Consider the following 25,429-nt stretch of genomic DNA (forward strand, 5'->3'; position numbering starts at 1 on the left):
AGACCTCTACATGCTTTGTAAGTAGGAAAACCTGCAAAATCGGCAGTGTATCAAATACTTTTGTTCTCCCCACTGTATGTGAAATCTCTGATGAAGGTGCAAAAAACACAATGCCTCTTTCTCAGAGCCTTGCTAGTGACGAAAGTGTCTGAAATGGGTATTATGTAACATGGTTAAAGTTACATCAACGACCCACATGGACACAGCAGAGGGCATATTGCATTATTACATCACAGTACTAAGACCCTCCAACAATCCTGCTGTTAGAATGACCTCTGACAGAGAGACACTTTATGAGCGTCGCCATGATATCACAATATTCAATATGACCAGGCTTTAATACAACCATACCTTCAATATGACCAGGCTTTAATACAACCAGACCTTCAATATGACCAGGCTTTAATACAACCAGACCTTCAATATGACCAGGCTTTAATACGACCAGACCTTCAATATGACCAGGCTTTAATACAACCAGACCTTCAATATGACCAGGCTTTAATACGACCAGACCTTCAATATGACCAGGCTTTAATACAACCAGACCTTCAATATGACCAGGCTTTAATGCAACCAGACCTTCAATATGACCAGGCTTTAATACGACCAGACCTTCAATATGACCAGGCTTTAATACGACCAGACCTTCAATATGACCAGGCTTTAATACAACCAGACCTTCAATATGACCAGGCTTTAATACAACCAGACCTTCAATATGACCAGGCTTTAATACAACCTTCAATATGACCAGGCTTTAATACAACCAGACCTTCAATATGACCAGGCTTTAATACAACCAGACCTTCAATATGACCAGGCTTTAATACAACCAGACCTTCAATATGACCAGGCTTTAATACAACCAGACCTTACCTTCAATATGACCAGGCTTTAATACAACCAGACCTTCAATATGACCAGGCTTTAATACAACCAGACCTTCAATATGACCAGGCTTTAATACAACCAGACCTTCAATATGACCAGGCTTTAATACGACCAGACCTTCAATATGACCAGGCTTTAATACAACCAGATCTTCAATATGACCAGGCTTTAATACGACCAGACCTTCAATATGACCAGGCTTTAATACAACCAGAACTTCAATATGACCAGGCTTTAATACGACCAGACCTTTAATATGACCAGGCTTTAATATGACCAGGCCTTCAATATGACCAAGCTTTAATAAAACCAGATCTTCAATATGACCAGGCTTTAATACAACCAGACCTTCAATATGACCAGGCTTTAATACAACCAGACCTTCAATATGACCAGGCTTTAATACAACCAGACCTTCAATATGACCAGGCTTTAATACGACCAGACCTTCTATATGACCAGGCTTTAATACAACCAGATCTTCAATATGACCAGGCTTTAATACGACCAGACCTTCAATATGACCAGGCTTTAATACAACCAGAACTTCAATATGACCAGGCTTTAATACGACCAGACCTTTAATATGACCAGGCTTTAATATGACCAGGCCTTCAATATGACCAAGCTTTAATAAAACCAGATCTTCAATATGACCAGGCTTTAATACAACCAGACCTTCAATATGACCAGGCTTTAATACAACCAGACCTTCAATATGACCAGGCTTTAATACAACCAGACCTTCAATATGACCAGGCTTTAATACGACCAGACCTTCAATATGACCAGGCTTTAATACAACCAGATCTTCAATATGACCAGGCTTTAATACGACCAGACCTTCAATATGACCAGGCTTTAATACAACCAGAACTTCAATATGACCAGGCTTTAATACGACCAGACCTTTAATATGACCAGGCTTTAATATGACCAGGCCTTCAATATGACCAAGCTTTAATACAACCAGATCTTCAATATGACCAGGCTTTAATATGACCAGGCTATTATAGGCTCTCAGTCCTTGACCTTCTTGCTAATGGTTCCCTAGAAGGTCAGTAACAGGCGAAATGCTTATATCTCCATGGTAGCGTCATGGTATAGTCACGTGTAGCTCAGTCGGTAGAGCATGGCGCTTGCAACGCTAGGGTTGTGGGTTCGATTCCCACGGGGGACCAGTATGAAAATGTATGCAGTCGCTCTGGTAAATTAATAACTAAAAAAAAAAGTACAGTACTGTATATATCAAATAGAAATGTCTGTTTGATGTTTTGGTGACCTTGAGCGTAGGCGCAAAGCTAATGGACAAAATGCAGTGCTGAAGGTTACAGTACTGGTGCATTTCTCTAGCTGGTAGAGAATCAATATCTACTATATGTGCACAGTACTGTAAAGAGAACGTGTAGTAGCAGCAAGCAGACATTAGCCCTGTTTTATACTGTGTTGCTCACTGCAAGCACAGTACTGTAAAGATCAACTGTAGGAGCAGCAAACAGACATTAATCATATCTTACTTCCTCTTAGTGTAACTCACCTCACACTTGTCTACCGGTGGTTGCTGCACACAGTCTGACCTGTTGCCCGTGGAGCCAGCTTTAAGCCCCGCCTCGTTGTCCCCTGTTCCCTCCTCCGAGTGGGTCTTGCTCTGGTTGCCGTGGTGATTGGCGTGATGGGAACCAGGGCCAGCAGGGCTACGGGGGGGTCGGCTGAGTTCACGGCGGAGAAGCTGGTTCTCCTCTTCGACCTCACGGACCCTCAGCTCCAACGCCTCCCTAGACACACCCCCTCCCAAGGCCCCGCCCCTGGCCCTGGACGTCAACGTGGACAACTGAGGCAACAGGGGCGACAGGGGGAGGGGCTTCACTGTAGAGGGGGAGGAGACAGAGAAACAGGAAGTTGATCAGAACCAATAGTGCCACATTCATTAGACAACTGAGGGCCACATTAAATCAGCTCACTGGCCAGTTGCGGCTCGTAGGCCACGAGTTTGAGACCACTGCAATAAGCCATTCGCCTGGTCCCAGATCTGTATGTGTTTAAGCCAACTCATCTTCTGCTGGCTAAAGCACAGGCAGACTAGAAGCAGGACATCATCACCTCAGGGTATAGACTCAGCAGGAATCTCAACTTCAACTTTAGCTCAACTCTTAACTCGCCTCAACTTCTCTCCATGAATCAATACGAATCGTTGACATTGCTGATATGATATGATGACAGATGAAACCAGAGCACTACAACTAAAGAAAAAGCACTTGAGACAAGGACTAATGTCACTGACTAGTGGTTAGTATCTCTATCAGCCTAGCATCACTGACTAGTATCTCTATCAGCCTAGCATCACTGACTAGTATCTCTATCAGCCTAGCATCACTGACTAGTATCTCTATCAGCCTAGCATCACTGACTAGTATCTCTATCAGCCTAGCATCACTGACTAGTATCTCTATCAGCCTAGCATCACTGACTAGTGTTTAGTATCTCTATCAGCCTAGCATCACTGACTAGTATCTCTATCAGCCTAGCATCACTGACTAGTATCTCTATCAGCCTAGCATCACTGACTAGTGGTTAGTGTATCTATCAGCCTAGCATCACTGACTAGTGGTTAGTGTATCTATCAGCCTAGCATCACTGACTAGTGGTTAGTGTATCTATCAGCCTAGCATCACTGACTAGTGGTTAGTGTATCTATCAGCCTAGCGTCACTGACTAGTGGTTAGTGTATCTATCAGCCTAGCATCAGTGGTGTTTTATGTCACTGTACCAAGAGGAGATGTTAAAGCATTCACAACAGCAGCAGTGGGCTGAATGTCAAAGACCTAACGGAGGCTGAGGATTCAAATTAGCAGTCAGGTCCAAGTGATGCATCTCCAGCCTTGGAGCACACAGATACCATTCAATCAATATCCTTGATACCGAGAGGGGCCAGGGTTTTAGCTAACCGCACCAGGCTTTAATTTCCCCTCCTCTCTTTTCCCAATGTCTTCAGACATCAAACAAAAATAATAATATTGTAAACAAAAATAATAATATTGTAAACAAAAATAATATTATTGCAAAGCAAAAACATAAACCCCCAAAAAGTATTGAGAGAGAAAAAAGAGAACGTTGCAAGGAAAATAAATGCGAGAACAAACTGATTGTATATGAATGCAAACAAATAATACAATCGGTGAAACATTTTCCATTTCAGTTATTTAGCAGACGCTCATATCCAGAGGATTTACAAGGAGAACACCATTGTGATCAAACAAAATCTCCCTCTCTGCCTGCTATCGTCCCTAGCTTTGGTTGTTGCCCTTTTTGCAGTTGCAAGTTTTCCGTCATTGATTCCAGCAGCATAGCACCCTGCATCCCACTGCTGGTTTGTCGCTGAAGCTAAGCAGGGTTGGTCCCGGTCGGTCCCTGGATGGGAGACCAGATGCTGCAGGAAGTGGTGTTGTATGGCCAGTAGAAGGCACTGTTTCCTCTGGTCTTATGATCTAACGCTACAGGGCAGTGATGGGGACGTTGCCTTGTTGTAGGGTGCCATCTTTGGGATGTGATGTCCTGATTATTGCCATTGAATATAAGACTAAAGGGTGTTAACCATAGTGTCCTGGTTAAATTCCATCATGACCACCTAATCGTCCCGCTCACTCCTCACCATGCTAGCTGATGTGTGGTGAGCGTTCTGCCACAAAATGGCTGCTGTGCATCAGCCAGGTGGGTTACACACATTGGTGGTGGATGACCAAAGGTTTTTGTTCTGGACTTCAGAAGTGCTGCTTGATATTAATGGCACTAAAGTAGCTCCATAAGAGAAGTAGTGTGTCTCCAGGGGGTTGTGGTCCTTTCAGAGCTGTGAAGACCTCTCTTTACTCCCCTCACTCTCTCTCTGCTCTCTCTCTCTCTCTGTGACCCTGGAGCGAGAGAGGAGGAAGTGACAGAGGGAGAGAGAGAGAGAGGAGAGGGAGCAGAGAGAGAGAGTAAAGAGAGAGAGAGAGAGAGAGAGAGAGAGAGAGAGAGAGAGAGAGAGAGAGAGAGGGAGAGAGAGAGAGAGAGAGAGAGAGAGAGAGGGAGGAGAGGGAGCAGAGAGCGAGAGTAAAGAGAGAGGTCTCAGAGCAAAACTCAAAATACTGACGGATTAAAAATAAAGCCTTTAGTTTCCCAGTTGACTTCCTGTGAAATACACAGCAAGCGTCCGTCCCCTCGCCACCACTCCAATGCTAATTGGTGGCAGCAGGACTAATGCACTCTTATAAGTCCACAGAACTGAGTTTATAACTTCACAGTACTGTATAGAGATCTAATATACTATTATTAATAACTGCACAGTACTGTCTAGAGATCTAATATACTATTATTAATAACTACACAGTACTGTCTAGAGATCTAATATACTATTATTAATAACTGCACAGTACTGTCTAGAGATCTAATATACTATTATTAATAACTGCACAGTACTGTATAGAGATCTAATATACTATTATTAATAACTGCACAGTACTGTCTAGAAATCTAATATACTATTATTAATAACTGCACAGTACTGTCTAGAGATCTAATATACTATTATTAATAACTGCACAGTACTGTCTAGAGATCTAATATACTATTATTAATAACTGCACAGTACTGTCTAGAAATCTAATATACTATTATTAATAACTGCACAGTACTGTCTAGAGATCTAATATACTATTATTAATAACTGCACAGTACTGTCTAGAGATCTAATATACTATTATTAATAACTACACAGTACTGTCTAGAAATCTAATATACTATTATTAATAACTGCACAGTACTGTCTAGAGAGCTAATATACTATTATTAATAACTACACAGTACTGTCTAGAAATCTAATATACTATTATTAATAACTGCACAGTACTGTCTAGAGATCTAATATACTATTATTAATAACTGCACAGTACTGTCTAGAGATCTAATATACTATTATTAATAACTACACAGTACTGTCTAGAAATCTAATATACTATTATTAATAACTGCACAGTACTGTCTAGAGATCTAATATACTATTATTAATAACTACACAGTACTGTCTAGAAATCTAATATACTATTATTAATAACTGCACAGTACTGTCTAGAGAGCTAATATACTATTATTAATAACTTCACAGTACTGTCTAGAGAGCTAATATACTATTATTAATAACTACACAGTACTGTCTAGAGATCTAATATACTATTATTAATAACTGCACAGTACTGTCTAGAGATCTAATATACTATTATTAATAACTGCACAGTACTGTCTAGAGATCTAATATACTATTATTAATAACTGCACAGTACTGTCTAGAAATCTAATATACTATTATTAATAACTACACAGTACTGTCTAGAAATCTAATATACTATTATTAATAACTGCACAGTACTGTCTAGAGATCTAATATACTATTATTAATAACTGCACAGTACTGTCTAGAAATCTAATGCACTAGAATAGCTCTAGTGTGCTGGCTATTATAAACTGGGTTTGTAAGTCCACAGCACTAGGTTTAGCAGGGCACAACTCTGGCTAGCAATCAAATGTACTGTTGTACAAACTATCATGGTCCAAACACACCAAGACAGTCGTGAAGAGGGCACGACAAAGCCTATTCCCCCTCAGGAGACTGAAAAGATTTGGCATGGGGTCCTAAGATCCTCAAAAAGTTATACAGCTGCACCATCGAGAGCATCCTGACTGGTCGCGTCACCGCCTGGTATGGCAACTGCTTGGCATCTGACCACAAGGCACTACAGAGGGTAGTGCGTACGGCCCAGTACATCACTGGAGCCAAGCTTCCTGCCATCCAGGACAGCTTTCTGGAGTAATGTTCCTCTGTAGCTTATAAACATAGCCCAGCTTTCTGGAGTAATGTTCCTCTGTAGCTTATAAACATAGCCCAGCTTTCTGGAGTAATGTTCCTCTGTAGCTTATAAACATAGCCAGCTAGCTTTCTGGAGTAATGCTCCTCTGTAGCTTATATACATAGCCCACTTTCCGGAGTAATGTTCCTCTGTAGCTTATAAACATAGCCAGCTAGCTTTCTGGAGTAATGTTCCTCTGTAGCTTATAAACATAGCCAGCTAGCTTTCTGGAGTAATGTTCCTCTGTAGCTTATAAACATAGCCCATAGCTTTCTGGAGTAATGTTCCTCTGTAGCTTATAAACATAGCCAGCTAGCTTTCTGGAGTAATGTTCCTCTGTAGCTTATAAACATAGCCAGCTAGCTTTCTGGAGTAATGTTCCGCTGTAGCTTATAAACATAGCCAGCTAGCTTTCTGGAGTAATGCTCCTCTGTAGCTTATAAACATAGCCAGCTAGCTTTCTGGAGTAATGTTCCTCTGTAGCTTATAAACATAGCCCATAGCTTTCTGGAATAATGTTCCTCTGTAGCTTATAAACATAGCCAGCTAGCTTTCTGGAGTAATGTTCCTCTGTAGCTTATAAACATAGCCAGCTAGCTTTCTGGAGTAATGTTCCTCTGTAGCTTATAAACATAGCCCATAGCTTTCTGGAGTAATGTTCCTATGTAGCTTATAAACATAGCCAGCTAGCTTTCTGGAGTAAAGTTCCTCTGTAGCTTATATACATAGCCAGCTAGCTTTCTGGAGTAATGTTCCTCTGTAGCTTATAAACATAGCCCATAGCTTTCTGGAATAATGTTCCTCTGTAGCTTATAAACATAGCCAGCTAGCTTTCTGGAGTAATGTTCCTCTGTAGCTTATAAACATAGCCAGCTAGCTTTCTGGAGTAATGTTCCGCTGTAGCTTATAAACATAGCCAGCTAGCTTTCTGGAGTAATGCTCCTCTGTAGCTTATAAACATAGCCAGCTAGCTTTCTGGAGTAATGTTCCTCTGTAGCTTATAAACATAGCCCATAGCTTTCTGGAATAATGTTCCTCTGTAGCTTATAAACATAGCCAGCTAGCTTTCTGGAGTAATGTTCCTCTGTAGCTTATAAACATAGCCAGCTAGCTTTCTGGAGTAATGTTCCTATGTAGCTTATAAACATAGCCAGCTAGCTTTCTGGAGTAATGCTCCTCTGTAGCTTATAAACATAGCCAGCTAGCTTTCTGGAGTAATGTTCCCATGTAGCTTATAAACATAGCCAGCTAGCTTTCTGGAGTAATATTCCTCTGTAGCTTATAAAAATAGCTAGCTAGCTTTCTGGAGTAATGTTCCTCTGTAGCTTATATACTTAGCCAGCTAGCTTTCTGGAGTAATGTTCCTCTGTAGCTTATATACATAGCCCAGCTATCTGGGCCAACGCTCTCAGCTATAGCCCCAGTCTTTCTTAGTGTGATGAAAAGCGGGTGGAATGTGCAGGTTGAATTGTGATTGTGATCGTGATCGTGCTCAGCTGGACAGCCTCGTCGGAGTGTTGCTATCTCTAGACACAGTACACTTTGACACCTCAGGATCGATGCCCTGGGAATGGACTGACATAACCTTAACAGCCCATGTCAACCAGTCAAGAGCTAGGATGTAGAGGTGCAGAGAGAGAGATGCTATGGTTTGATGGATGTCTCCTGACCCTTGGTGATGTGCTTGGTCTCATTGGACAGTGTGTTTGTGCTGACCTGGCAGCCCATTGGTCAGGCCATGGTGTCAAAGTGACAGAGGGAAGAGGTTAGAGAGACAGGCCTGGGGTCAGAGGCAGGAGGTTAGAGAGACAGGCCTGGGGTCAGTGGGAGGAGGTTAGAGACAGGCCTGGGGTCAGTGGGAGGAGGTTAGAGAGACAGGCCTGGGGTCAGAGGCAGGAGGTTAGAGAGACAGGCCTGGGGTCAGTGGGAGGAGGTTAGAGAGACAGGCCTGGGGACAGGGAGGAGGTTAGAGAGACAGGCCTGGGGTCAGTGGGAGGAGGTTAGAGAGACAGGCCTGGGGTCAGTGGGAGGAGGTTAGAGAGACAGGCCTGGGGTCAGTGGGAGGAGGTTAGAGAGACAGGCCTGGGGTCAGTGGGAGGAGGTTAGAGACAGGCCTGGGGTCAGTGGGAGGAGGTTAGAGAGACAGGCCTGGGGTCAGTGGGAGGAGGTTAGAGACAGGCCTGGGGTCAGTGGGAGGAGGTTAGAGAGACAGGCCTGGGGTCAGTGGGAGGAGGTTAGAGACAGGCCTGGGGTCAGTGGGAGGAGGTTAGAGAGACAGGCCTGGGGTCAGTGGGAGGAGGTTAGAGACAGGCCTGGGGTCAGTGGGAGGAGGTTAGAGACAGGCTTGGAGACAGAGGCAGGAGGTTAGAGAGACAGGCCTGGGGTCAGTGGGAGGAGGTTAGAGACAGGCCTGGGGTCAGTGGGAGGAGGTTAGAGAGACAGGCCTGGGGTCAGTGGGAGGAGGTTAGAGAGACAGGCCTGGGGACAGGGAGGAGGTTAGAGACAGGCTTGGAGACAGAGGCAGGAGGTTAGAGAGACAGGCCTGGGGTCAGTGGGAGGAGGTTAGAGAGACAGGCCTAGGGACAGTGGGAGGAGGTTAGAGAGACAGGCCTGGGGTCAGTGGGAGGAGGTTAGAGAGAGGCTTGGGGACAGGGAGGAGGTTAGAGAGACAGGCCTAGGGACAGTGGGAGGAGGTTAGAGAGACAGGCCTGGGGTCAGTGGGAGGAGGTTAGAGAGAGGCTTGGGGACAGGGAGGAGGTTAGAGAGACAGGCCTAGGGACAGTGGGAGGAGGTTAGAGAGACAGGCCTGGGGTCAGTGGGAGGAGGTTAGAGAGAGGCTTGGGGACAGGGAGGAGGTTAGAGAGACAGGCCTAGGGACAGTGGGAGGAGGTTAGAGAGACAGGCCTGGGGACAGTGGGAGGAGGTTAGAGAGACAGGCCTGGGGACAGTGGGAGGAGGTTAGAGAGACAGGCCTGGGGTCAGTGGGAGGAGGTTAGAGAGACAGGCCTGGGGTCAGTGGGAGGAGGTTAGAGACAGGCCTGGGGTCAGTGGGAGGAGGTTAGAGAGACAGGCCTGGGGACAGTGGGAGGAGGTTAGAGAGACAGGCCTGGGGTCAGTGGGAGGAGGTTAGAGAGACAGGCCTGGGGTCAGTGGGAGGAGGCTAGAGACAGGCCTGGGGTCAGTGGGAGGAGGTTAGAGAGACAGGCCTGGGGTCAGTGGGAGGAGGTTAGAGAGACAGGCCTGGGGACAGTGGGAGGAGGTTAGAGAGACAGGCCTGGGGTCAGTGGGAGGAGGCTAGAGACAGGCCTGGGGTCAGTGGGAGGAGGTTAGAGACAGGCCTGGGGTCAGTGGGAGGAGGTTAGAGAGACAGGCCTGGGGACAGGGAGGAGGTTAGAGAGACAGGCCTGGGGTCAGTGGGAGGAGGTTAGAGAGACAGGCCTGGGGTCAGTGGGAGGAGGTTAGAGAGACAGGCCTGGGGTCAGTGGGAGGAGGTTAGAGAGACAGGCCTGGGGTCAGTGGGAGGAGGTTAGAGAGACAGGCCTGGGGTCAGTGGGAGGAGGTTAGAGAGACAGGCCTGGGGTCAGTGGGAGGAGGTTAGAGACAGGCCTGGGGTCAGTGGGAGGAGGTTAGAGACAGGCCTGGGGTCAGTGGGAGGAGGTTAGAGAGACAGGCCTGGGGTCAGTGGGAGGAGGTTAGAGAGACAGGCTTGGAGCCAGAGGCAGGAGGTTACAGACAGGCCTGGGGTCAGTGGGAGGAGGTTAGAGAGACAGGCTTGGGGACAGTGGGAGGAGGTTAGCGAGACAGGCCTGGGGTCAGTCGGAGGAGGTTAGAGAGAGGCTTGGGGACAGGGAGGAGGTTAGAGAGACAGGCCTGGGGTCAGTGGGAGGAGGTTAGAGAGACAGGCCTGGGGTCAGTGGGAGGAGGTTAGAGAGAGGCCTGGGGTCAGTGGGAGGAGGTTAGAGAGACAGGCCTGGGGACAGGGAGGAGGTTAGAGAGACAGGCTTGGAGACAGGGAGGAGGTTAGAGAGACAGGCCTGGGGTCAGTGGGAGGAGGTTAGAGAGACAGGCCTGGGGTCAGTGGGAGGAGGTTAGAGAGAGGCTTGGGGACAGGGAGGAGGTTAGAGAGACAGGCCTGGGGTCAGTGGGAGGAGGTTAGAGAGACAGGCCTGGGGTCAGTGGGAGGAGGTTAGAGAGACAGGCCTGGGGACAGTGGGAGGAGGTTAGAGAGACAGGCCTGGGGTCAGTGGGAGGAGGTTAGAGAGACAGGCCTGGGGTCAGTGGGAGGAGGTTAGAGAGACAGGCCTGGGGTCAGTGGGAGGAGGTTAGAGAGACAGGCCTGGGGTCAGTGGGAGGAGGTTAGAGAGACAGGCCTGGGGTCAGTGGGAGTGAGTTAGTGGTGGTCAGACAGTCACAGTACATGGCAGGTAGCATTAGACATGCTGTAGATTAGACAGCAGTCAGGGAGATGGACTGGGATGGGATCCCCAGGCCCCCAGCTACCCTTGTGTTATGACTCAACAGAGAGATGTGATATGTGGAGACTAGCTGCCACAGCAAAACAACAACACTATCTGCAACTCAAGAGCTGTTGTTCTGAAAACAGTAATATAACGTGGAAACTTTATTTAGAACAATGTACTGGCCTTGTACCATGTTGTGTATGGTATTAGACTAGCTCTCTACAGTACCATGTTGTGTATAATATTAGCCTAGCTCTCTACAGTACCATGTTGTGTATAGTATTAGCCTAGCTCTCTACAGTACCATGTTGTGTATGGTATTAGCCTAGCTCTCTACAGTACCATGTTGTGTATAGTATTAGCCTAGCTCTCTACAGTACCATGTTGTGTATAGTATTAGCATAGCACTCTACAGTACCATGTTGTGTATAGTATTAGCCTAGCGCTCTACAGTACCATGTTGTGTATAGTATTAGCCTAGCTCTCTACAGTACCATGTTGTGTATAGTATTAGCATAGCACTCTACACTTGTACCATGTTGTGTATAGTATTAGCCTAGCTCTCTACAGTACCATGTTGTGTATAGTATTAGCATAGCACTCTACACTTGTACCATGTTGTGTATAGTATTAGCATAGCACTCTACACTTGTACCATGTTGTGTATAGTATTAGCCTAGCTCTCTACAGTACCATGTTGTGTATAGTATTAGCCTAGCTCTCTACAGTACCATGTTGTGTATAGTATTAGCCTAGCTCTTTACAGTACCATGTTGTGTATAGTATTAGCATAGCACTCTACAGTACCATGTTGTGTATAGTATTAGCCTAGCTCTCTACAGTACCATGTTGTGTATAGTATTAGCCTAGCTCTCTACAGTACCATGTTGTGTATAGTATTAGCATAGCACTCTACAGTACCATGTTGTGTATAGTATTAGCATAGCACTCTACACTTGTACCATGTTGTGTATAGTATTAGCATAGCACTCTACACTTGTACCATGTTGTGTATAGTATTAGCCTAGCTCTCTACAGTACCATGTTGTGTATAGTATTAGCATAGCACTCTACAGTACCATGTTGTGTATAGTATTAGCATAGCACTCTACACTTGTACCATGTTGTGTATAGTATTAGCATAGCACTCTACACTTGTACCATGTTGTGTATAGTATTAGCCTAGCTCTCTACAGTACCATGTTGTGTATAGTATTAGCCTAGCTCTCTACAGTACCATGTTGTGTATAGTATTAGCCTAGCTCTCTACAGTACCATGTTGTGTATAGTATTAGCCTAGCGCTCTACAGTACCATGTTGTGTATAGTATTAGCCTAGCTCTCTACAGTACCATGTTGTGTATAGTATTAGCCTAGCTCTCTACAGTACCATGTTGTGTATAGTATTAGCCTAGCTCTCTACACTTGTACCATGTTGTATATAGTATTAGCCTAGCTCTCTACAGTACCATGTTGTGTATGGTATTAGCCTAGCTCTCTTCACTTCCGGAGAGCTAGACTTGAAACTAATTGAACTACTTAATTTCTTTATTTTATTTCTTTAACGTATTCCTTCCAGAAGACCTTGAGTGTTTATCTTCCATCTTGAAAGATTCCCTGTGTGTCCATCGCTCACTTGAAACCCCCGAAAAACAAAACAAACCCCTTTATCTCATTAGAGTCCACTGCCGAGCTAGCTATGGTCACCACCTGACACATTCAGGTCCATCTAACGTGATTTAGCTCTGTGCTACTCTGACTACTAACTCAGAGGATGACAGGGGGCTGGGGGTTGAGATGGGGGAGGGAAGGAGAGGACGGGGGAGGGGGGAGGGGGGAGGGGAGGGGAGGAGAGGTGGGGAGAGGGGGAGGGGGGAGGGAAGCAGAGGAAGGGAGAGGGGGGAGAGGAGGGGAGAGGAGAGGCAGCACTGACTGTCACAGTATATTATCCATGGAAAATGTTCACAGGAATAGAAGAGTTCCCCAATGTCAGCTGTTGTTTCCCGGGGAGGGTTGAAAAAGACGGACCGTCTCCCTAGGAGACTCAAGTATGTGTAGCTGCATCCCAATACGGCGACTGGAGCATGGGTAAGTGGGCGGGTGTATGGAAAGCGAATCAGCTAATTTGGGCAGATTTGTTGCCACTGAAGACTGTTTTGCGTAGCTGATTGGGCAGCACAACCCGAGGTGCTTTCTACTGGGTATCACGGTCGCGTCACCAGCAGTAGCTAACGTGGACATTTCTTCCCTCCCATGATTATATTTCAAGTAGGATAGCAGCCTATACAATAAATAACTCATATTGATAACTATCTCGAAGTCACCTGGATACATACGTACAGTGTACTACTAAAATGGGGAGGGTATGAACAGCAACAGCACCGGGACACAGTGACCTTAGCAAGCATTACTGTCCGGCAACGCGTTGGGGAAGTAGCTACCTAGCCAATATCAGGGTGACAGTCGTAGTATGAACACGCGTACAACGCATGAAGCAACAGCACACCCGTCATCAATCATTTCATCAGAATAATCTACAATTATTTAAAAAACAGTAAAATACGACTCAGACTCATCCTCTGACTTTAAAAACAGAAGTCCAAACTCTCGTGGTACGGTAGCTCAATGTACAGGTAGTCGGTGGTAAGAAACAAAATTAAAATAAAAAACACTGCTCAATCAAAACCGTCTTAACGTTGTCTAACTAGGAGGTTGTCGGGAGAGGTCGTGTTTTTCTCTAGCTGGAGGTAAGCAGGAGGTAAGCTTCTCATATGGTGTTGAGTAAAGCTTAACCATGTATTAGATCGTAGGTAGGTAGTTAGCTGTAGTTAGGTATTGTATTTATTATAGGTTAGTATTGTTGTTATTGTAGGTTTCCGTAGGTAATTGTAGGTTAGTATCGAAGCACGAGGCTAGCTAGCTAGCGGGTAGCTACTGGTATCGATTAGCAACGCTGGAGAGCTGTTTCCAATGTTAATGTAGTCCTAGCCATCGTTTAATTTTTGCTGCGTTATGCGTTATGAAAGGAACTAGACACGGACTTGAATTATCTGTTTAGTGTGCTAACACACTCTTGGCAGTTGTTGTAACCAAGTATTGATGCTAAATTGTGTGTTAATGGATGCTAGCTTGCAAGTTAGCTACGGCGTCATAGCTAGGCATCGTGGGTTGTTGTGGGTAGTTACTGTGTCTTGGCAGTGCCGGCTGTAGCACGAAGCGAGCTACCTAGCCGTTTTTTCGAACAGAGTCAGAGTCAACACAATAGCCATTGTGTGCCGGGTGTAGCACGAAGCTAGCTAGCTAGCCGTTCTTCAAACAAAGTCAACACAGTGGCCATTGCTAGCTACCCAACACGACCAGCTAACTGTACGGTAGTAGCTAAATACAATATACTTGTCCTAGCTAGCCAACGTCTAATCATTGCTGCGTCATGAAAGGAACTTGACACAGACACGAATGATCTGTTTAGTGTGTTATCACACTATTGGTGGTTTGTTGTGACCAAGGGTTGGTGCTATACGGTGTGTTATTATTATTGGATGCTAGCTTGCTAGTTAGCTATGGTGTCATAGTTGAATAAAGTGGGTTGAGTCTATTCCTTTAAACATTGAACCGCTGTGGTTCACAACAATTCTGATTTCTAAAGGTGGAAGTTGGGAGAGTTTTTGTTCGGGTGGTTCAGTGAAACAATTTTAGTTTCTGAGGTAGAAGTTTTTGGTGAGGGAGGCCCTGCTCTCTCCGCTCCCAGATGCTTAGCTCATTTCATTCCGATCTCCTCTGCATTTTTGTAGCCATTTGCTACAGCCTGTCAACTATGCCTCTGCCTATCCCTGTTCTCTCCTCTCTGCACAGGCTACACAAACGCACCACACCGCGTGGCTGCTGCCTCTCTAACCTGGTGGTCCCTGCACGCACCACCCACGTGGAGTTCCAGGTCGCAGGCAGCCTCTGGAACTGCCGTTCTGCTGCCAACAAAGCTGACTTCATCCCAGCCTATGCCAACCTCCAGTCCCTCGACTTCCTGGCGCTGACGGAAACATGGATCACCACTGAAAACACTGCTACTCCTACTGCTCTCTCCTCGTCTGACCATGTGTTCTCGCATACCCCGAGAGCATCTGGTCAGAGGGGTGGTGGTACAGGAATCCTCATTTCTCCCAAGTGGACATTCTCAATTTTTCCCCTAACCCATCTGTCTATCTCCTCATTTGAATTCTATTCTGTCACAGTCACTAGCCCATTTAAGCTTAATATCCTTGTCATCTATCGCCCTCCAGGTTCCCTTGGAGAGTTCATCAATGAGCTCGACGCCTTGATAAGTTCCTTCCCTGAGGATGGCTCACCCCTCACAGTTTTGGGGGATTTCAACCTCTCTATGTCCACATTTGACTCATTTCTCTCTGCCTCCTTCTTTCCACTCCTCTCCTCTTTTGACCTCACCCTCTCACCGTCCCCCCCTACTCACAAGGCAGGCAATACGCTTGACCTCATCTTCACTAGATGCTGCTCCTCTACTAATCTCACTGCAACTCCCCTCCATGTCTCCGACCACTACTTTGTTTCCTTTTCTCTCTCGCTCTCCTCCCACACTACTCACTCTGCCCCTACACAGATGGTAATGCGCCGCCGCAACCTTCGCTCTCTCTCTCCCACTACTCTCTCCTCTTCCATCCTATCATCTCTTCCCTCTACTCAATCCTTCTCCCTCCAATCTCCTGATTCTGCCTCCTCAACCCTCCTCTCCTCCCTTTCTGCATCCTTTGACTCTCTGTGTCCCCTATCCTCCCGGCCGGCTCGGTCCTCCCCTCCAGCTCCGTGGCTTGATGACTCATTGCGAGCTCACAGAACAGAGCTCCGGGCAGCGGAGCGGAAATGGAAGAAAACTAAACTCCCTGCCGACCTGGCATCTTTTCACTCCCTCCTCTCTACATTTTCTTCATCTGTTTCTGCTGCTAAAGCCACCTTCTACCACTCTAAATTCCAAGCATCTGCCTCTAACCCTAGGAAGCTCTTTGCCACATTTTCCTCCCTCCTGAATCCCCCCCCCCCCCCCCCTCCTCTCTCTCTGTGGATGACTTCGTCAACCACTTTGAAAAGAAGGTTGACGACATCCGATCCTCGTTTGTTAAGTCTAATGACACTGCTGGTCCTGCTCACACTGCCCTACCCTATGCTTTGACTTCTTTCTCCCCTCTCTCTCCAGATAAAATCCTGCGACTTGTGACTGCAGGCCGCCCAACAACCTGCCCGCTTGACCCCATCCCCTCCTCCCTTCTCCAGACCATCTCCGGTGACCTTCTCCCCTACCTCACCTCGCTGATCAACTCATCCTTGACCGCTGGCCATGTCCCTTCCGTCTTCAAGAGAGCGAGAGTTGCTCCCCTTCTCAAAAAACCAACACTCGACCCCACTGATGTCAACAACTACAGACCAGTATCCCTTCTTTCTTTTCTTTCCAAAACTATTGAGCGTGCCGTCTTTAGCCAACTCTCTTGCTATCTCTCTCAGAATGACCTTCTTGATCCAAACCAATCAGGTTTCAGGACTGGTCATTCAACTGAGACTGCTCTTCTCTGTGTCACGGAGACTCTCCGCACTGCTAAAGCTAACTCTCTCTCCTCTGCTCTTGTCCTTCTAGACCTGTCTGCTGCCTTTGATACTGTGAACCATCAGATCCTCCTCTCCACCCTCTCCGAGCTGGGCATCTCCGGCGCGGCTCACTCCTGGATTGCGTCCTACCTGACCGGTCGCTCCTACCAAGTGGCGTGGCGAGAAGCTGTCTCCGCACCACGTGCTCTCACCACTGGTGTCCCCCAGGGCTCAGTTCTAGGCCCTCTCCTTTTCTCCCTATACACCAAGTCACTTGGCTCTGTCATATCCTCACATGGCCTTTCATATCATTGCTACGCTGACGATACACAACTAATCTTCTCCTTTCCCCCTTCTGATAACCAGGTGGCGAATCGCATCTCTGCATGTCTGGCAGACATATCAGTATGGATGACGGATCACCACCTCAAGCTGAACCCTGGCAAGACGGAGCTGCTCTTCCTCCCGGGGAAGGACTGCCCGTTCCATGATCTCGCCATCACGGTTGACAACTCCGCTGTGTCCTCCTCCCAGAGTGCGAAGAGCCTAGGCGTGACCCTGGACAACACCCTGTCGTTCTCCGCCAACATCAAGGCGGTGACCCGATCCTGCAGGTTCATGCTCTACAACATTCGGAGAGTACGACCCTGCCTTACACAGGAAGCGGCACAGGTCCTAATCCAGGCACTTGTCATCTCCCGTCTGGACTATTGCAACTCGCTGTTGGCTGGCCTCCCTGCCTGTGCCATTAAACCCCTACAACTCATCCAGAATGCTGCAGCCCGTCTGGTGTTCAACCTTCCCAAGTTCTCTCACGTCACCCCCCTCCTCCGCACACTCCACTGGCTTCCAGTTGAAGCTCGCATCCGCTACAAGACCATGGTGCTTGCCTATGGAGCAGTGAGGGGAACGGCACCTCTGTACTTTCAGGCTCTGATCAGTCCCTACACCCAAACGAGGGCATTGCGTTCATCCACCTCTGGCCTGCTGGCTCCCCTTCCTCTGCGGAAGCATAGTTCCCGCTCAGCCCAGGCAAAACTGTTCGCTGCTCTGGCACCCCAATGGTGGAACAAGCTCCCTCACGACGCCAGGACAGCGGAGTCACTCACCACCTTCCGGAGACATTTGAAACCCCACCTCTTTAAGGAATACCTGGGATAGGATAAAGTAATCCTTCTAACCCCCCCCCCCCCCCCCCCAAATTGTAAAGTGGTTATCCCACTGGCTATAGGGTAAACGCACCAATTTGTGAGTCGCTCTGGCTAAGAGCGTCTGCTAAATGACGTTAATGTGCCCTTGAGCAAGGCACTTAACCCTAATTGCTCCTGTAAGTCGCTCTGGATAAGAGCGTCTGCTAAATGACTAAAATGTAAATGTAAAATGTTACCTATAGCAGAGCACTTTGACACCCCCACTACTTTCCTTTCCACACGCCCGGTCACCCCATACCCAGTCCACCTTTGAATCCTGTTATACACAGCCTCAGGATTTCCTCTTAGACTGTGCTCTGAGTCGTCTGGTTGGTAATAATGGAAATATGCTGACTGAAACTACAGTGGGGGAAAAAAGTATTTAGTCAGCCACCAATTGTGCAAGTTCTCCCACTTAAAAAGATGAGAGAGGCCTGTAATTTTCATCATAGGTACACGTCAACTATGACAGACAAAATGAGGAAAAAAAATCCAGAAAATCACATTGTAGGATTTTTAATGAATTTATTTGCAAATTATGGTGGAAAATAAGTATTTGGTCAATAACAAAAGTTTCTCAATACTTTGTTATATACCCTTTGTTGGCAATGACACAGGTCAATTGTTTTCTGTAAGTCTTCACAAGGTTTTCACACACAGTTGCTGGTATTTTGGCCCATTCCTCCATGCAGATCTCCTCTAGAGCAGTGATGTTTTGGGGCTGTCGCTGGGCAACACGGACTTTCAACTCCCTCCAAAGATTTTCTATGGGGTTGAGATCTGGAGACTGGCTAGGCCACTCCAGGACCTTGAAATTCTTCTTACGAAGCCACTCCTTCGTTGCCCGGGCGGTGTGTTTGGGATCATTGTCATGCTGAAAGACCCAGCCACGTTTCATATTCAATGCCCTTGCTGATGGAAGGAGGTTTTCACTGAAAATCTCACGATACATGGCCCCATTCATTCTTTCCTTTACACGGATCAGTCGTCCTGGTCGCTTTGCAGAAAAACAGCCCCAAAGCATGATGTTTCCACCCCCATGCTTCACAGTAGGTATGGTGTTCTTTGGATGCAACTCAACATTCTTTGTCCTCCAAACACGACGAGTTGAGTTTTTACCAAAAAGTTATATTTTGGTTTCATCTGACCATATGACATTCTCCCAATCCTCTTCTGGATTATCCAAATGCACTCTAGCAAACTTCAGACGGGCCTGGACATGTACTGGCTTATTCAGGGGGACACGTCTGGCACTGCAGGATTTGAGTCCCTGGCGGCGTAGTGTGTTACTGATGGTAGGCTTTGTTACTTTGGTCCCAGCTCTCTGCAGGTCATTCACTAGGTCCCCCCGTGTGGTTCTGGGATTTTTGCTCACCGTTCTTGTGATCATTTTGACCCCACGGGGTGAGATCTAGCGTGGAGCCCCAGATCGAGGGAGATTATCAGTGGTCTTGTATGTCTTCCATTTCCTAATAATTGCTCCCACAGTTGATTTCTTCAAACCAAGCTGCTTACCTATTGCAGATTCAGTCTTCCCAGCCTGGTGCAGGTCTACAATTTTGTTTCTGGTGTCCTTTGACAGCTCTTTGGTCTTGGCCATAGTGGAGTTTGGAGTGTGACTGTTTGAGGTTGTGGACAGGTGTCTTTTATACTGATAACAAGTTCAAACAGGTGCCATTAATACAGGTAACGAGTGGAGGACAGAGGAGCCTCTTAAAGAAGAAGTTACAGGTCTGTGAGAGCCAGAAATCTTGTTTGTTTGTAGGTGACCAAATACTTATTTTCCACCATCATTTGCAAATAAATTCATTAAAAATCCTACAATGTGATTTTCTTGTTTTTTTTCCTCAATTTGTCTTTCATAGTTGACGTGTACCTATGATGAAAATGACAGGCCTCTCTCATCTTTTTAAGTGGGAGAACTTGCACAATTGGTGGCTGACTAAATACTTTTTTTCCCCACTGTAGTTCCACTAGGTGACCATGGAGACCGCTGCTAGGCTCCGCCTCATTATTTATTAACTTCCTGTTCCTCCTCACGAATATTCAACATGTTTACACCAGGGTCGAAAAAAAAAACCAAACATCCTCAACTTTTACATTAATTGGGACATTCATGTTTATGGAAACTTCATTATTATGTCACCATGGTGATGAGAAGGCCCCACCAGGCGGTAACATTATGCTAATTCCCTCAACGCTAGCTGCCCCAGTTGGAGATGTAGATGGATGGAGAATAGCGTCAGAGAGTGTTGAATAATCAAAAAGGAAAGCCGCCCCGTGTTTCTAAATGTGGGATGTGTTCTATATGCGTGATGAGCAGGCCACAGCGAGAGGGAGGGAGATGGAGCGAGAGAGAAAGAGCGTTAGCGTGAGAGCCACAGCGAGACAGTGACGGTTGGTAATGGAAGTTCACCTCCCCCCCTGAAAAGGTGGTTAATATCACACTGCCGGGGTTCACTAGCCAGCCTGCAAGTACTGTTCTGTTTTCACAGTTAGTCTCTCTCCTCGCCCTCTAAACACGGGGGGAGGCTGTTTGAAATGCCATCCACTATCAACAGTCACTTAACATCCCTTCGAGTAACTTTACTCAGAGAGTTGGCTACTCTTTGACAGAGGTTAGAGACGCCACTGTGACAGGTGGTAAAAATGCTCTGGCGATCCACCATCTTTGAATCAGGCGTGTTAGTGCTGGGCTGGAACAAAACAAAAAACAGTACCACTCTTTGTCCCCAGGACCAGGACTGAAGAATATGCCTTGTGTATCCTATTCTCCCAGGAAGAGGAAGATATGGAGGGACCTTGACCTCATGCATCACTCGGCACCATGATACCTAACTTAGTAAATAAGTATTTTGGCATCGGTCTCCTGAGGACAGCATGCTCATACAAGGGCCAGTACCAAATTACAAAATGGCGTCTATTTTTAGCGTCCTTACTGATACCCGCTCAGTTCTGTTGTTGGCGCGCTCTGCTCCCCGCTCGCCGCAGGGCGCCAGGTGATTCATACAGGCTGTCAGGTGACCAGCTGCTGTCACATGGAGGATGCTCCGCCCCTCTGCCCGCCAGGCTGCCGCACGCCAGATGTCTCCTCGGTAACGGTGTGGACGGAAAGCATGACAGGAAAACGCCAAATAAATGTGTCATACACGAACGACCAGGGAGCATCACAGGGGAGCAGGGCATCCAAACAGAGCATGAATCACCTGGTGCCTAATCAAATGGTGCCTATTCCCTATGTCTCTGGTCAAAAGTAGTGCACTATATAGGACATAGGGTGCCATTCAGGAGGCAGGCCTGAATCAGCCGGTCCAAAGGCCTGAGTGGTTAGCGTTTGAACACATTAGTTGGCTAAGAGGTGCGTTAGATAGGTCCACTAAGGACTGAATAAGGTGTTAGACAGGTCCACTAAGGACTGAATAAGGTGTTAGACAGGTCCACTAAGGACTGAATAAGGTCCACTAAGGACTGAATAAGGTGTTAGACAGGTCCACTAAGGACTGAATAAGGTGTTAGACAGGTCCACTAAGGACTGAATAAGGTGTTAGACAGGTCCACTAAGGACTGAATAAGGTGTTAGACAGGTCCACTAAGGACTGAATAAGGTGTTAGATAGGTCCACTAAGGACTGAATAAGGTGTTAGACAGGTCCACTAAGGACTGAATAAGGTGTTAGATAGGTCCACTAAGGACTGAATAAGGTGTTAGATAGGTCCACTAAGGACTGAATAAGGTGTTAGACAGGTCCACTAAGGACTGAATAAGGTGTTAGACAGGTCCACTAAGGACTGAATAAGGTGTTAGATAGGTCCACTAAGGACTGAATAAGGTGTTAGACAGGTCCACTAAGGACTGAATAAGGTGTTAGACAGGTCCACTAAGGACTGAATAAGGTGTTAGACAGGTCCACTAAGGACTGAATAAGGTGTTAGACAGGTCCACTAAGGACTGAATAAGGTGTTAGACAGGTCCACTAAGGACTGAATAAGGTGTTAGACAGGTCCACTAAGGACTGAATAAGGTGTTAGACAGGTCCACTAAGGACTGAATAAGGCGTTAGACAGGTCCACTAAGGACTGAATAAGGTGTTAGACAGGTCCACTAAGGACTGAATAAGGCGTTAGACAGGTCCACTAAGGACTGAATAAGGTGTTAGACAGGTCCACTAAGGACTGAATAAGGTGTTAGATAGGTCCACTAAGGACTGAATAAGGTGTTAGACAGGTCCACTAAGGACTGAATAAGGTGTTAGACAGGTCCACTAAGGACTGAATAAGGTGTTAGATAGGTCCACTAAGGACTGAATAAAGTGTTAGATAGGTCCTCTAAGGACTGAATAAGGTGTTAGACAGGTCCACTAAGGACTGAATAAGGTGTTAGACAGGTCCACTAAGGACTGAATAAGGTGTTAGACAGGTCCACTAAGGACTGAATAAGGTCCACTAAGGACTGAATAAGGTGTTAGACAGGTCCACTAAGGACTGAATAAGGTGTTAGATAGGTCCATAAAGGACTGAATAAGGTGTTAGATAGGTCCACTAAGGACTGAATAAGGTGTTAGATAGGTCCACTAAGGACTGAATAAGGTGTTAGATAGGTCCACTAATGACTGAATAAGGTGTTAGACAGGTCCACTAAGGACTGAATAAGGTGTTAGATAGGTCCACTAAGGACTGAATGGCTGTTCAGCTCCAATAGGTTTTATAGAGTGATGTGTTTAGTAGCCGTTCCGATATGGTGATTTTTGATCATGGTAATTAGTTATGCATTCGTTATGCAGATCAGCAGGCAAACGCCCTCCTTACATGTCATTAAGGACCATATGGCCACTAAAGTCATGAAGTAGTCATGCTCAGAATGTGAATATTTTACATCTTTACGTTGTTCTTTATTGCCAAGGCATGAGCTGAACACAGAATCATCTCATAGTCAAGACACTATACTATAGAGAACACATATCCTGGCTCAGTTGGTAGAGCATGGCATTTACAAATGGCAGGGTTGTGGGTTCGATTCCCATGGGGACCAGTATGAAAATGTATGCATTTGGATAAGAGCACGCTCTGGATAAGAGCGTCTGCTAAATGACTCACTACTGTCAGTATCTCTGGATAAGAGCGTCTGCTAAATGACTCACTACTGTAAGTCTCTCTGGATAAGAGCGTCTGCTAAATGACTCACTATTGTAAGTCTCTCTGGATAAGAGCGTCTGCTAAATGACTCACTACTGTAAGTCTCTCTGGATAAGAGCGTCTGCTAAATGACTCACTACTGTAAGTCTCTCTGGATAAGAGCGTCTGCTAAATGACTCACTACTGTAAGTCTCTCTGGATAAGAGCGTCTGCTAAATGACTCACTACTGTAAGTCTCTCTGGATAAGAGCGTCTGCTAAATGACTCACTACTGTAAGTCTCTCTGGATAAGAGCGTCTGCTAAATGACTCACTACTGTAAGTCTCTCTGGATAAGAGCGTCTGCTAAATGACTCACTACTGTAAGTCTCTCTGGATAAGAGCGTCTGCTAAATGACTCACTACTGTAAGTCTCTCTGGATAAGAGCGTCTGCTAAATGACTCTACTGTAAGTCTCTCTGGATAAGAGCGTCTGCTAAATGACTCTACTGTAAGTCTCTCTGGATAAGAGCGTCTGCTAAATGACTCACTACTGTAAGTCTCTCTGGATAAGAGCGTCTGCTAAATGACTCACTACTGTAAGTCTCTCTGGATAAGAGCGTCTGCTAAATGACTCACTACTGTAAGTCTCTCTGGATAAGAGCGTCTGCTAAATGACTCACTACTGTAAGTCTCTCTGGATAAGAGCGTCTGCTAAATGACTCACTACTGTAAGTCTCTCTGGATAAGAGCGTCTGCTAAATGATCTACTACTGTAAGTCTCTCTGGATAAGAGAGTCTGCTAAATGACTCACTACTGTAAGTCTCTCTGGATAAGAGCGTCTGCTAAATGATCTACTACTGTAAGTCTCTCTGGATAAGAGCGTCTGATAAATGACTCACTACTGTAAGTCTCTCTGGATAAGAGCGTCTGCTAAATGACTCACTACTGTAAGTCTCTCTGGATAAGAGCGTCTGCTAAATGACTCACTACTGTAAGTCTCTCTGGATAAGACCGTCTGCTAAATGACTCACTACTGTAAGTCTCTCTGGATAAGACCGTCTGCTAAATTATTTACTACTGTAAGTCTCTCTGGATAAGAGCGTCTGCTAAATGACTCACTACTGTAAGTCTCTCTGGATAAGAGCGTCTGCTAAATGACTCACTACTGTAAGTCTCTCTGGATAAGAGCGTCTGCTAAATGACTCACTACTGTAAGTCTCTCTGGATAAGAGCGTCTGCTAAATGACTCTACTGTAAGTCTCTCTGGATAAGAGCGTCTGCTAAATGACTCACTACTGTAAGTCTCTCTGGATAAGAGCGTCTGCTAAATGACTCACTACTGTAAGTCTCTCTGGATAAGAGCGTCTGCTAAATGACTCACTACTGTAAGTCTCTCTGGATAAGAGCGTCTGCTAAATGACTCACTACTGTAAGTCTCTCTGGATAAGAGCGTCTGCTAAATGACTCTCTACTGTAAGTCTCTCTGGATAAGAGCGTCTGCTCAATGACTGAAATGTAAACCTCGAGATGGTGCAGATGGTAACAACATCACATTTGAATGTGCTGCAATTCCCATAACAGAAAGCAATCTGTTTCTTGTGTGTTTGGATTGTATAATGTTACGGCATGCATTCAAATAGATGATGAGCTTTACAGAGGGACACATAAAAAAAGAGACTGAAAGCTAAATGAATTGGCCAGGCAGTGGCAAAGACCAGGTCCAACTGGCCTGGCGGTCCTGTCCTGTGTGAATGCTGCCATATGCAAATCACAGAGCGCCTCAAAAACAAACGCCTGTTCATTCAGACATAGCCAATCCATTGAGTTTAATTACAGCCTGGACGAAACGGACTCCAGAAGGGGCTCTGGTTCTCTGAGAGTGGGTAGTGTGCGTGCCTGTATGTGTCCTTTCCCTGCGTATGTCTTCTAATTTGCAAATAAATTCATTAAAAATCCTACAGTGTGATTTTCAGGAGAATAAAAATCTCATTTTGTCTGTCATAGTTGACGTGTACCTATGATGAAAATTACAGGCCTCTCTCATCTTTTTAAGTGGGAGAACTTGCACAATTGGTGGCTGACTAAATCCTTTTCTTCCCCCCACTGTATGTCTTCTGTCCCTGCCTCCAGACCCCCCTGAGACCATTGGGACTATAAATCTGAGCAGAAACAAAATGGTGACATTTCATTTAGAGGGAGCTGGTAGCTGTGCCTCCCCTTTGGCTGGAGTGCAAATCACACCGAGGCCAGGGGAAAGCTGAGGTTACCACAAGCTTTTCTCTGCAACCCCCTTTTAAAAAAACACAA

General features: G+C 46.1%; 1 protein-coding gene across 1 annotated transcript in view; it reads right to left on the reverse strand.

Annotated features, from left to right (window-relative positions):
- LOC311125150 (xylosyl- and glucuronyltransferase LARGE1-like) overlaps positions 1-25,429 on the reverse strand; it is a 148,781-nt gene that overhangs the window by 54,103 nt on the left and 69,249 nt on the right. Inside the window, exon 3 of the mRNA XM_084199213.1 lies at positions 2,432-2,760. Coding sequence (XP_084055339.1) covers positions 2,432-2,760 — 329 coding nt within the window. The remainder of the gene's footprint in view (positions 1-2,431; positions 2,761-25,429) is intronic.

This window comes from Coregonus lavaretus, assembly GCF_964263955.1.
Source record: "Coregonus lavaretus genome assembly, contig: HAP1_SCAFFOLD_815, whole genome shotgun sequence".
NCBI classification, from domain to species: Eukaryota; Metazoa; Chordata; class Actinopteri; order Salmoniformes; family Salmonidae; genus Coregonus; species Coregonus lavaretus.